Source organism: Rhinatrema bivittatum, chromosome 4 (genome assembly GCF_901001135.1).
Source record: "Rhinatrema bivittatum chromosome 4, aRhiBiv1.1, whole genome shotgun sequence".
In the NCBI taxonomy this organism is placed as follows: Eukaryota; Metazoa; Chordata; class Amphibia; order Gymnophiona; family Rhinatrematidae; genus Rhinatrema; species Rhinatrema bivittatum.
The window spans coordinates 200333687-200346693 of record NC_042618.1 but is presented as its reverse complement, the minus strand read 5'-3'; the positions used below and the strand labels follow the sequence as shown (position 1 = coordinate 200346693).

Genomic DNA, 13007 nt, shown 5'->3' with positions numbered 1-13007 from the left:
TGCAGTCACGTGTGGAAGAAGAAAAAGCGATTCACCTTAACCCAAATAAGGAAATGCTCTGCTTTTACTGCAGTTGCGCCAGAATTTGGGTTTCAATGCAGCCCAAGGTGGGAGCCGAGCACTTACCTAGTCATTGTTGTAGTGCGCCAGGTTTCGTCCTGGCGCGCTCAGCGGCCGGAAAGAGCTTACTAATTTTTTTTTGGTTTTTTTTTTCGCCGCAGCTGGAGGGCGCGAGCTGTCAGCTCCGGGAAGGGAGCGCGCGCAGGATTTTGCGCGAGCAGGCAGGCGGCGCGCGGGAGCTGGCTTTTGGCCGTGTGCGCACGAGCCTGGGAGGGAGGGAGGCAGGTCGGCTGCATATTTTGAGAGAGAAAGTAGCAGTTTGTATTCGCTCAGTGCTTTCTGCTACGGCGGAGCTGAGAAGAGCATCTCGGCGGCAGGCGGCAGCCGACAGCCGCCTCCTCCTCCTCCCAGCTTCCCCTCGCAGCTGCCCGCGCCCCCCCTCCCCGTGCCCCTGGCGGCAGCTGATAAACTGCTCCTCTCACTGCACTTTCTGCTGCCGGTGCCCGCGCTCCTTCCGAGCTGGGGAGCAAAAGAGTTGGTGAGCTGCTCCAGCGGTGAATCGGGAACGTTCTTGCCTCCTTCTCTTCCGCCCCATCGCCATCTCCCCCCCCCCCCCTCCCAAAAAAAAAAAAAAAAGAACCCTGCAGATTTCCAAGCGAGGATTTACTGAAAGACCACGATTTAAAAAAAACAAAACACCAAGGAACGGGAGAATTATTACTCAACATTTTCTTAGGCTGAATCTTTAATGGAAAAATGGCGATGTCGGCTCAGACCTGCAGCACATCTCTCATCGTCCCGGCTCTTTGCGTCCAGATCCTGTTGGTCTTCGTCCTGTGGGCGCCCACCGCGGACGGCTACAGCTTCCCCCACCAGTACACGTAAGTACCGCGGGCGGCCCGGACGCGCCCCAGACGCACGCACCCCCCCCCCCCCAAACTTTAAAGCCCCCTCCCGCAGGGCAGCGGGCTGTGTTTACACCAACAAGGGGTCCCGAGACTTCGCTTGCAAACCGCTGCCATGTCTGGCCCCCTGCCCAGCGGTGAGCTGGGAGGGAGATAGGGGCAAGAGCAAACAGGTTGCTTTGCCTCCTGCCCCCCCCCCCTCCCCGAAGGAGTTCTTATCCGGAGATGAGGATCCGAAGGGGGGGGGGGGGGGCACCTTCCAATCGCAGGCGGAAATAAAGTGCAAGGATGCTAATGGTTTATTCTGTACCCCGAGAGTAGAGGGCTGAGTTTCCACCCTTACCGAGAGACGAAGAGCAAAAGTGGAGCAGAGTTCCCAAAATAGGGCAAGGGCCAATGTGTATGTGTATTATTTTTTTTTTTTTATGTAATTTCTTTTTAATACATATGAGAGACAGAAATGTTTGAGGACATAAAGGGTGGCTAATTATAAAATAAAAATACTGCTACAGAAGGAAACATTAGAGTCAATTAAGATAATTAACGGGAGGCGCTCGCTGGAGAATACCGTGCAGCTCGGGTTTAATGCAGAGTTTTCACAGATACTGGATAGCATTGAATCTACTTCAGCAGGCATCAATAGTGCATGATCTACATGGCTATATAGTAGTAACAGAAGTAGGGTATGATCATATTTGTATAGGAGACCATATAAGATTGTTCATACATTTTCAGTATAGTTAATACATTTAAGTGTTGATATTTTTAGGGATTGCTGTTGTAGATTATTTTTAGAATGCATCATTCAGACCTAACTTTGAAGCCAATTTGGCGGTTAAATAGTCTTATTCCTAGAAATGCCAATGAAAGGTAGAAGAAAAGTTGTCAAAAGACCTCAATTCCATCCAAAGTCGGGGGTGTGGAAGGGAGTTGTTGGACTGGGTGGCAGCCCAAGCATTAATTTATTGAGAGAAAGTGGTGCTCATATTTCTGACGTACAGGTGCTTGGCAGAGTATGCACCATCCAGGAATAAGTAGTTTTGCCATAAACCGAGAACAGATTGACAGGATCATGGGCATTGACTACTTCTGATTCTTTTTTAATATTTTCTGTGAATTAACACAACTTGATTATAGTCCCAAGGGAACCAAGTGAGATGGAAAATGCAGAGGGCATTGAATGTTGTCCAGGAGAAACATTAGAAGCAGTTTTCAATCTTTCCTTTTTCCCTAACCTCCTTTATAAAAATACTATTACACCTGCACCATCAATATATAAATTATAACAAGTACCATAAGACTCATACAAAACTGCATTATATTGTACTATATAATGTTGACATGTCAGGAGAGAAAATTTGCAGAATGATTTTTTTTTTAATGGGGTGAGGTAACGGGTAGTGATGGTAGGTACTGAATCATAAGAAGCAGCTGAAGTATAAGCAGGGTTTGGTGTCAATATCAGGCTGTCCACCATATTTCTCAAGAAAATATAAACTTTAAAATGCTGTACAAACTCTATTAAAGAGCTGCTGTTTTTTTTGTTTTTGTGAGGGTCATGCTTCTGCAGAGGTACAAGTAGACTAACCATTGCAAGAGAAATGGATCTCTTTAAAATTATGAATTGTGAGATGAGAGTTTTTCTTCAGTGGGGAGCATCTATCCCTTATGATTTTACATGTAGTTCTGAAAAGAAAGTCCAAGTGTTCTACAAAACATTTCTCTAGAATACAGTGTCTTATTTGCCACCAGTTTATGCAAGTTCTACTTTTGGGGTGGTTGCATAAAACTCATCATAATGCACTCTGCCATTTGTGACTTTTAAAATGTTAATTTTGGATAGTTCTCCCACCTTTCAGCATTACTATATGCTTCCAGTATCAGTCCAAGGGAAAGCATGTTTTTAGATAATTCAGTTGGCAGTTAAATAAACAAAATAATTAAGATCACATTGCCCAGTTCTAATTTTTACTTTTACAGGAGACATTAGTATTTAAAGGCTGTGAAGGCTCCTCCTATTTTATCTGCTCCTGGTATTATGAATCTAAGTAAATCAGGGCACTGCTGTGCGGAGTCCCATCAGAACCCCATGCAGGGAGCACACTGAAACATGTAAAGCTTGAACAGACAGCTAAAGAGTGTACTTGGCAAATGGAATGTTTAGAGTACTAAGTATGGCCATAATAAAAGGCACACACATTTTATTGGAATAAAAAATTGAGAATATAAGAGAGAAAATATACTAGAAAACTGCACCCTCCTCCCCCACCCCCCAGGATTAAGAACAAAAGAGGAAGCCAAGAAGCAGGTAACTTGAATATGGCTAGTAAGGTTGTTTTAAGGAATGTGCATATTGCTGCTGGTTTTCTTACTGTGGTGTGGTTTTTTGTTTGTTTGTTTTAATGAAAACAAACCCCAGCAGGGCTTAGTATGATCAGTTTGCCCAGTAGGACTGGTGCAGTTTTAATCTCCTTATGTTGGGCTGCTCATCCATTTGTCAACTGTGCATTTCCGTGATGTGTTTTAGCCCTCTTTCCAAATCCCTCAGATTGGAAGGAGCTGCTGTGGCAATTTCATTGACCAGTGCCCCAGTACTTTATGGACATATATTTTTATATTTATTTATTTTCTATAGTGTCATGCTTATTATAGTGCCAACAGGACTGAAGCAGCCATTCAATCTCTCATTAATACTTTAAGCTGGAGTTAACTAATGCTAAATTACAGTGAGATTCCTACACAGCATTGAGATCTGCATGAGCACAGTACTGTGTGTGTATATTTCTATACGCATCCAATAAATTCCCACCTGATCAGTGCCTTAATCCCTGCCAAGGCACTCACTATTGTGCAAATGACTCTCTGCTGCTTATCAGCAAATCCCCTTTAAACGGTGTGCATAATAATAACTGAATATCTTTATTAGTCAGAAGTGCACTCTATAATTTGGATTTCGACATAAATCGCCCCAATTGCCATGGATAAGTGAGCTGTTTCTGGTTCCTTATTTTGTTTTTGGTTTTTTTTTTTGCATCTGTATATGGTTGTTGGCACGGTGTTCAAGCTGCCATACGCTTTAGTAAGCTATTAAATCTGTGGCATTAAGCAGCTCTTCTGGCTCATTGCTTAGATCCAGAAATGGGTAAAAATGTTTTCCGCTGCTCCTGGTTTCAGTGGCACTTCGTTTTCAAGATGTGATGAACTACAAAGGAATGCTGCAGAATTGCTATATATATATATATATATATATATATATATAATATTTATTTATTTGTGTATGCATATATGCACACATATATATAACATGAATAATTAACAGAATAAAGCTTTAGATCAGTCCATTGAACTTCAGTGGAAGAAAGCTTTCTCACATATAAAACATGTAAATAAGTGTGTTTTTCTGATACCTGTTGAGAATACTGCTGTCTGGCTATGTAGTAGACCAACATATTAATGTTATATTTTTTCAAATATATTTTTTGAGTGTACTTTTGAGCTTAAAATAATAGAATACATTTTATTATTGATCTTCCCATATGACATGCACCAGCAACAATTTTACAAAATCAGTTCCTGTTCCAGTCAAACAGGAATTTTTTCAGTTTTGTTCCTTCTGCAGTCCATTACTTGGTTTAATTTATTTAAAGGTTGCATACTGTATTCTGGAGGAATTTAATACGTATTTTAACAATACCCCTTTTAACTCACTCTGTCCTTTTCCTGTTTTGGTTGCTGTTGCTACTTTGAACATTTTTGTATGCAACAGAACCATTCTGCTTCATTAATGTGAGCGACAGTCATTTTGCTTCTTTAGTGAGGTTACATTCCATTTTGTTTTGTTATGTCATGACATTGTGAAGTCACACATTTGAATCAGGCTGGATGGAAAAGCCTGTTTATGCAGGAAAGAGTTTCTTACATGGAAACAACTTTTTTTTTTTTTTTAATTTTCTCCCCTTTAATCTTCTTCCTCTTCGGACAGCATACTTGGACAGCTCTGAGAACCCAACCTTTGGAGGCCTGAGAGCTGGAGGGCACCTCTTCCAAGGCACACCCTCAGCACTTTTTATTGACTAATAGAGGCCTTTACAGCAACAATTGTCTTCCCTTCATGCCCGTGTCTGAATTCACCACCTTTGTGGCATGCTCAGACCTGAATGGCCCCAATGGGCAGGACATATGAAAGCAGATCTCCCATATTGCAGCAGTAAGGACTGAGTCACAGAGCCTTTCTATATGGAAGCCTCTTTAAAATCAAAAGTGGCAAATATGGGGAAAAAAAAAAAAAGCAGAACAATGTGTGGAGGCTGAATGAAGCTTTGGCAACATCCTACATACACTTAAAATCTAGTGACTGTACATGAAAGATGTTGCTGATAAAATGTAAGCATAGTGAAAAGGAAGTATTACTAGCTTTATATAAGCCAAGAATATAACTACATCTAGAATATGAGATGCAGTAATTGGTCACATTATTGGAAAGATTCAGTTGGGAGGGTAGAAAAAAACCCAGAACTATTAAGAAGACTGCAGCATTTATGAAACTGAAAGTGACAAGAGATTGTTTAAAATAGTGTACAATTCCCTCTGTGCCCAGAGCATACTCTTGAAAATTGATCCAAAATATCAACTTTGAATGACTCATGAACAAAGAGATATTTGATAATGTTAAGAATTTAAACATGCCCTATCAATATGTATGTAAGAGTTTATGGCACTAATGAGATGTAAGATTATGGATCATCTTCTCAGATGAGCCTGATCTAAGAAAGATTCACAGTAAAATTGAGGGAAGCATTCTGACCCATGCGAATGCAAAGGCTCCAGAATAGTCTGCTATCAGAACTAATGGTGACAACCTTGAAAGTCATAAGAACAATCCGGACCTGTCCTACCCATGAAGAATGAAAATGGGTAAAGGGATGGAATGTGGAATCAGCCATAAACCTCTAGAACATTCTTGAGGGAGGAGGCTGGACACAGTGGAAGTCTCCTTAAAGCTATGCTGCCATAGGATGGGCTGCTGAGCATTATCTGTGCCTGACAGGGAATGAATGTTGGGTAATCAGTGGGTGCAGAGAAAGAACAGACATCAGTATTTCTATTGCAAAATGAAATGCCGGTTAAGGACAACAGGATAATGTTGGGTTGTAATCTCTGCATTGACAGCAGATGAGACGATTAATGTTGCAGTGGGAAATCTTCTGCAGTCATAAGCTACAGAATTGGCTACTGTGACTTTTTCTGCAATTTACATTTTAGATGTATTGCATTTTGGAAGATGAAAAAGCGCAAACACTTCTAGGCAACTGCATCAGTAACTTCAAACTACTAAGGGAGTAAGGATGATCATTTTTGCCAACCTTTGCTTTCCTTTAAAGTAATTCTTTCATGGTATTTATTTAGTTGCAACAGACATTCAGTAAGAACAAATGATGGTTCATTTTTATTTAATTTATGTTCTGCTTTTCAGGAGCTTCTCAGTGATTCTCATTTTTTTTTTTTTTCTGTTGGGACATACTTGATAGATGCTCACATGCGTCACAAACTGAACACTTGACCATCACAAGGCTCAATGTAACCATTTACAGGGTAATTTTCAAAAGGAAAATGTAAATATAACATTCTATTGTAGCAGTTTTTAAAAACCCATTTACCCATATAGGTGTGCACTTAGTAACTTTTAAATAGGCGTGAGGGTGCGCATGTGTGCACATTCAACCTGTGCCCACAGACACGTCTATTTTATAAGATACGTGTGTAAATGCACACATTATAAAACAGGTAGGAGTTGTGTACGTGTGCACATAAGCCTGAATTTTCAATGCCCGGCATGTGTAAAATGCGGGGGATACGCACGTTGCCAGGCCATGCGGGTGCCGGAGCAGTAAGTATTAAAACAAAAAAAATTTGCCTACCTAGGTAGGGGTTAGGGGACCGCCGGGAACCGCTCGCACATGGATACCCACGCATGTTTTCGAAAATCGACCCCCTGATTTTTAATGGACATGCACATTTGCACTCAAATCCCGCATCTAAACCATTTTTATGATGGCAATACCGAACGATGGTGTATAAAACTCTACAATAATAATAATAATAATCTACCACGTAACTGAGGGAATTTTACAAGGGATGCACATTGATAATATTTGCTGTTTTCCCAGTTCATTCCCAGTTTAGGGATAGGACTTGCAAACCCCACTGACTTACCTACATTTTTTTTCTTTTCAAAGTTACATGCCATCCATAGCAGAAGTAAATTTATGTGGCAGGGGACCCTGGCACGTGAAAGGACGTACATGTATTTACGTGCACATTTCTTGGCCAGGCCCCACCACGCCCATGCTCCGCTCCTTTCTAAAAATTTTTTACTTGTGCATGCAGTGGAAGGTATACGTGTTCTCGGGCAACTTTTAAAATCTGCTTGGTGCGTGCCAGCCCGACTTGTGCGCGTATCTCCCGATTTTGGCACGAGCAGGGCTTTTAAAATTCACCTACTAATGCGAGTAAAAACCTATTGATAATTCAGTAGCATACATTCAGGGCTGGTATGACAATTAGGTGGGACTAGACAGCCGCCTAGGGTGTCGGAAGTGGAAAGGGTGCCATTGGAGTTGAGGGCATGCCATTTTCAAAATGCAAATGGAGGTATGAGACCAGTTACGAACCAGGAGGCGGCGAGTGAAACATGGCTGGAGAGAGAGAAAGAGAGAGAAAACTATAAACAGGGGAACATGACCATATCTGAGGGCCACTGTCAACTCAGGGTGGGTTGGGGGGGGGGGGGGGGGAGGCGGGGACGGTGTTACATTGGTCTGCTTAAGGCGCTACAGACCCTTGTATTGGCCCTGCATATATTGTAGCAATGTTCAAAAGCCTTTGAACATTGCTACAATGGACCTGATTTTCAAAAGCATTTACATGCTTAAAACTGGGTTTTACGTGTGTAAATGTACTTTACCCATGTAAGTGAGCTTTTGAAAACTGCTACAGTAATTGTCAATAGGTTTTACCCAAGTTTTATGTAACATGGATAAATGGACTTTTGGAAATTTGCTCTGTTTTAATATTTTACATTTTCCTTTGAAATTACCATGAAACCTGCCTCCTAAAGAAATTACCATGATATTCTGCCTCCAGCCCACAACAGTGGGTGCAGAGCAGAACTAAGACATTTTCTCACTAGAACTCACTAAATACAAACATTTCTGATTCTGGTGTCATCTAAGTAACAGCAACACAAACTCCCTCTACTACTAGGCACGTTGTTAAAATAATACAAAACCTGAAAAAAAGAAAACACTCAGCACATGCAAATTACCATCCTGTGTTCATTTCCCAAACTATTTTTAGTTTTGTAGGGATAGATATTCAAAAGCCATTTAAACTAAAAAGTTAGCTGTCATCTGTCTAAGTGGCTTAGCTGCGATATTTGGCAACTTAGGGTTGGATTTACAAATGCCGCAAGGCATAGTGAATCCCGTGGTAACGGAGGGCGAGGGGGTGTGTGTGTGTGTGAAACGGGGGGGGCAGTCCTGCGATCGCTGCCGGCGTTGTGCCAAATAAATGCACCATAAAAGGTGTAGTAGTTTGGCGCGAAACTGACAGCGATAAACAAGCGTACCTTTCGCTGTCGGCAAAGTCTTCGCAGCGTCAGCCCTGGTGCCGCCCCGACTCCTCCTCTTCCGGGGCTGATGCCACCCCGACTCCGCCCCCGTCTTGGTTTCACGTGCGATCTGCTTGGTAAATGACCCCCTTACCCGGCTAAATTCTAATCTGATAACTCTTTATCTGGCTAGAATTTAGCAGGATATGTCGGGGGCGGGTGCTAGGCATCCTGGGGAAGAGTGGAGTTAGCTGGTGAACCTAACCGGCTAACTCTGACCACACAGCAGGCAGATTTAAAGTTAGCCAGATATACCTATCCGACTATCTTTTAAGATAGCCGGGTACATTCAGTGCTCAGTGGTACTGCTGCGCCACTGAATATCCCGGTTAAGTTAATCACATAGGTGTATCCGGCTAACTTGTCTAGCCGCTCAGCAGCTGAATATGGACCCTTTTGTGTTTAAAGAAGAATTTTGCTTTTCAGGTTTGATCAAATGCAATTATTAGAGTTTTAATCTTAAAAGATTGGTGACGTTAATACAATTTCTGTAGTCTGTCTCTCCTTGTCTAAATTTGTGTTTTTCTCCTGTTTTGTTTCATCAGAGTTCCTTTATCCAGTTTATAGTTGATGGTTTTCCTGTTTATATCTAATGTTTAGTAATATATTCAGTAGTGTAATGATCAACATTCTTAGAAGTTTAATGAAGTGCTCTTCTAGAATAAATTTTGGGACAAGACTTAAAGGAGCAAATTCTGGGGACGGGCAATATGACATCTAAAACATTGATCTGAAGTGGAAGGATTTGTCTTTCTAATCCTTCCTGGCATATAAAACACATCTCATGCATTACTTTAAAATGCATTTATTTACATTTAGAGTTCATGGCTATTGTTTCAGTCAACTGTTGAAAGTTGGTCCAGTTACTAGATTCAAAAATCATGTCAAAGGATTTTTCCCACTTTTTAAATTGCCAATCAAGTAACACTAGAACTGTATGTTGTCTAGTTTCTGATATTTCCTTGAAAAAAGAAAACTGTCTTGTTAATCTGTCAGTAAACATAGCTTGTCGTATTTTGTTTGTTGCAAATGGAATTTTTCCAGCTAAATCTATGACTGAATAAAAAATGTTTGACCTATAAATAGTTGAGAAATTGTCTGTGGAATCTTGAAATCACCTAGCAATTTTGGACTCCAGAAGGAAAATGGGCTTTCCTTCTTATTCTGCTGTTACAATGGGATATTCAGATCCCATGCAATGTGTTTTTAAACTCTGAAAGATTGTAGTTAGGGCCTGCATAAAGACATCTAGAGCAAGGAAGCAGAGACTACCTATACATTCCATTATCTGGCTCCTCCCTGCCTCCACATCTGTCCCCAAAGGCTTATTTGTCCACTCACTTATGCAGCTTTTATTTGCCTTCTGGCAACAACTATTCCAAGTACATTTGCTCCAGCTTAGTTTAGGTATAAGTTGGGTCAGGCACATTTTTAAAATTTTCTTTCCATGAAATATTGTGGGAGTTGGCCTATGTCACACTATTTTCTATTGGAATGGAACTGAGGAAAAAGTCTCAGGAAAAAGTTACCAAAATATTCTATTTGAAGCTGTTTCTGGCTATTTTTGAAGAGTCAGATTTGCAGCAGTTCTCTATTGAAAAGTGTCATTGGCAGTGGCTGTGCAAGCATCCACCCTGGGTAGGGCCCATTCATACCTCTTTCTCATAATCATTCTCACAAGTATACACAGTCTGGACCTACCGAGCATAACTTTCAAATCTGTCTGTGTGGCACCAAATATGCAGGTATGGAGGTCCACAGAGATTAGATCAAGTATTTTAAAACCTGTGTGCAACCATTGGCAAAGGTTTTAAAATGTTTCTCTGCCCCCTAAAGTATGCTCATATATTTCAGTATGTGCAATATTTTGTGCATACTCTGGGATCTCTAGCACATGTGTACTATATTTCACACACACACTTTCCAGTTACCCTGAAGTGGGTTTTTTTTTTTTTTTCAAAATGGCCACCTAGCACGAAAGCCACATTTTTTGGCTAGGGATATGGCCAGGCTAGCCACATCAATTATTAAGACTGAAGACCTTCTTGTTCCCATCTGCTGAGCCCAGTGAATTGGCAGGCACCTGAGCCAGGCCTGGCAGAGCCTGTGTCTGGAATTCAATTGTGGAACCTCCTGTCCCTGGGAGGTAAATGCTAGAGGGGATCAAATAAAGAGAATGCAGCTAGGATGCATATGCAAAACAACATGAGCTAGGTAGAGACTCTTGCACTCTTGCACTTTTCTCTGGCATAGAAGCCAGAGAAAAGGTTTCAAGTATTAAGGAGCTTCCTCATACATGGCCGCACTGGGGCAATGTGTAGCCCCATTTCCAAAGCTGGGGAGCAGCACTGCCCTGCAAGGAGCTTCAGAGGACATCACCTTACGGCATTAGGAAAACTCCAGGGGTGATGGCAATGGGAAAAGGGCAGCCGAGACTACGTGTCTTAGCATTAAAGTGTCATTTACAGTGACAAGTTTTGGGGGAAAGGAGCAGGGCACAGACTTTAACATATCCTATATGTATGTAAGAAGAGATAGGGAAGAGCCACTGTTAGGGTGGATCGTGAGGAGTTAGCTGGCATGAACAGAAATCTGCCATTGTGGATACTGCATAACCTGCATCATACAACTAAGAGCATATAATTCAAACTTCTCATCTGTGAGGACTGAAGATTCAAGAAGAAGGACTAGAAGCTGTGTGGCTAGAAAGGGGAGTTGTTGGGGCAGCTGCAAATTAGGTAGGAGTAGGCCGGAGGTAGGCTCACAGAATGCCCATCTGAGAGGTGCTAACATAACCTTTCTATTTGCAGCTTCATCATATATCCCACTATTATCTTGCAGGCAGAATTGATGCATCTGTCATACACATAAACGCCATCAGTCCAGTGGAATGGTGACCAAAGCACAACCCCTGCATCATGGCGTGCCTTGCCATGAGGCTGTACTCTAACAACAGTCACAGATCAACTATATATATTGTTAGTGTCAATGAAAACTCTAGAATTCTAAAGCAGGGAATCTCTATGCCTCCTTTCCAACAAGCTCTGTTTGCCTAGTGGAAGCATCATGAAGCATTGGGATCCATGGCAGCCTCTATCAAAACCCAACCTACCTCTGAGCCATTATCACTAGAGATGTGCTTCAGGTAAAAATTTCATGTCGGGCTTCGATCCGGGGCCCCCCCCCCCCCCCAACGGGAATTTCGTTTTTCCCGTGGTTTGGCGGGTTTTTTTTTTTTTCGGGGGCCCCGATTTTCGGGTTAGTGCGCACACTAACTCCCGATAGTGCGCAGTTTCAGGAGTTAGCACGCACTAACTCAAAAATGAATTTTTTCCGAAAGTTTGGAAAAAATTCAATCGTTTTTCGGTTCTCCCAAACCATTCCGAATTAGGCAATTCTATTGACATTGCCTAATGCGGGAAAAAAAGATTGCACATCCCTAATTTTATCACTCAGGCCCTGATTTTCAAAAGCATTTACACACTTAAAAATGGGTTTTACACATGTAAATGTACTTTACCTGGGCTTTTGAAAATTGCTACAATAGTAAATTACATTTACACACATACGGGTAGATTTTCAAACAGCGCGATTTGGCGTACTTTTGTTGGCGCATCAGGCGCAAACAAATGTACGCTGGATTTTAGTAGATACGCGCGTAGCCGCTAAAATCCTGGATCGGCGCGCGCAAGGCTACCGATTCTGTATAGCCTGCGCGCGCCAAGCCACGCAGCCTACCTCCGTTCCCTCCGAGGCCGCTCCGAAATCGGAGCGGCCTCGGAGGGAAATTTCTTTTGCCCTCCCCTCTCCTTCCCCTCCCTTCCCCTACCTAACCCCCCCCCCCGGCCCTGTCTAAACCCCCCCCCCCTTACCTTTGTTGGGTGATTTACGCCTCCCGGAGGGAGACGTAAATCCCCGCGCGCCAGCGGGCCGCTAGCGCGCCGGGACGCGACCTGGGGGCGGGTCCGGAGGGCGTAGCCACGCCCCGGGCCCGCCCTGGAACGCTCCCGACACGCCCCGAAAATGCCGCGTGGATTGGGCCCGCCCCCCGACACGCCCCCCTCAGAAAACCCCGGGACTTGCGCGAATCCCGGGGCTCTGCGCGCGCCGGTAGGCCTATGTAAAATAGGTTCACCGGCGAGCAGGGCTCTTAAAATCCGCCCCATAACTCCTTTGAAAATTCACCTATAAGCGTGCAGCATGTTCTACAGGGCAGCTGTACAGAAGCCTCTTTCTGTTTAAAACCTATGTTTTGCCTTGAACCCCTTTTAGCAGATGGATGTCTCACATCAAGGATCATGTTCCTTTGCCTCCACCCTTCCCACAAATGGAATGCACACTTACAGATTTTATGATGCTCCACATCACAGCCT

General features: G+C 42.8%; 1 protein-coding gene across 1 annotated transcript in view; it reads left to right on the top strand.

Annotated features, from left to right (window-relative positions):
- Positions 1-346: 346 nt before the first annotated feature.
- Positions 347-13007, top strand: part of CACNA2D2 (calcium voltage-gated channel auxiliary subunit alpha2delta 2) — a 1734543-nt gene continuing 1721882 nt past the window's right edge. The window contains exon 1 of the mRNA XM_029599532.1: positions 347-941. Within this exon, the coding sequence (XP_029455392.1) occupies positions 817-941 (125 nt within the window). The 5' untranslated portion in view covers positions 347-816. The remainder of the gene's footprint in view (positions 942-13007) is intronic.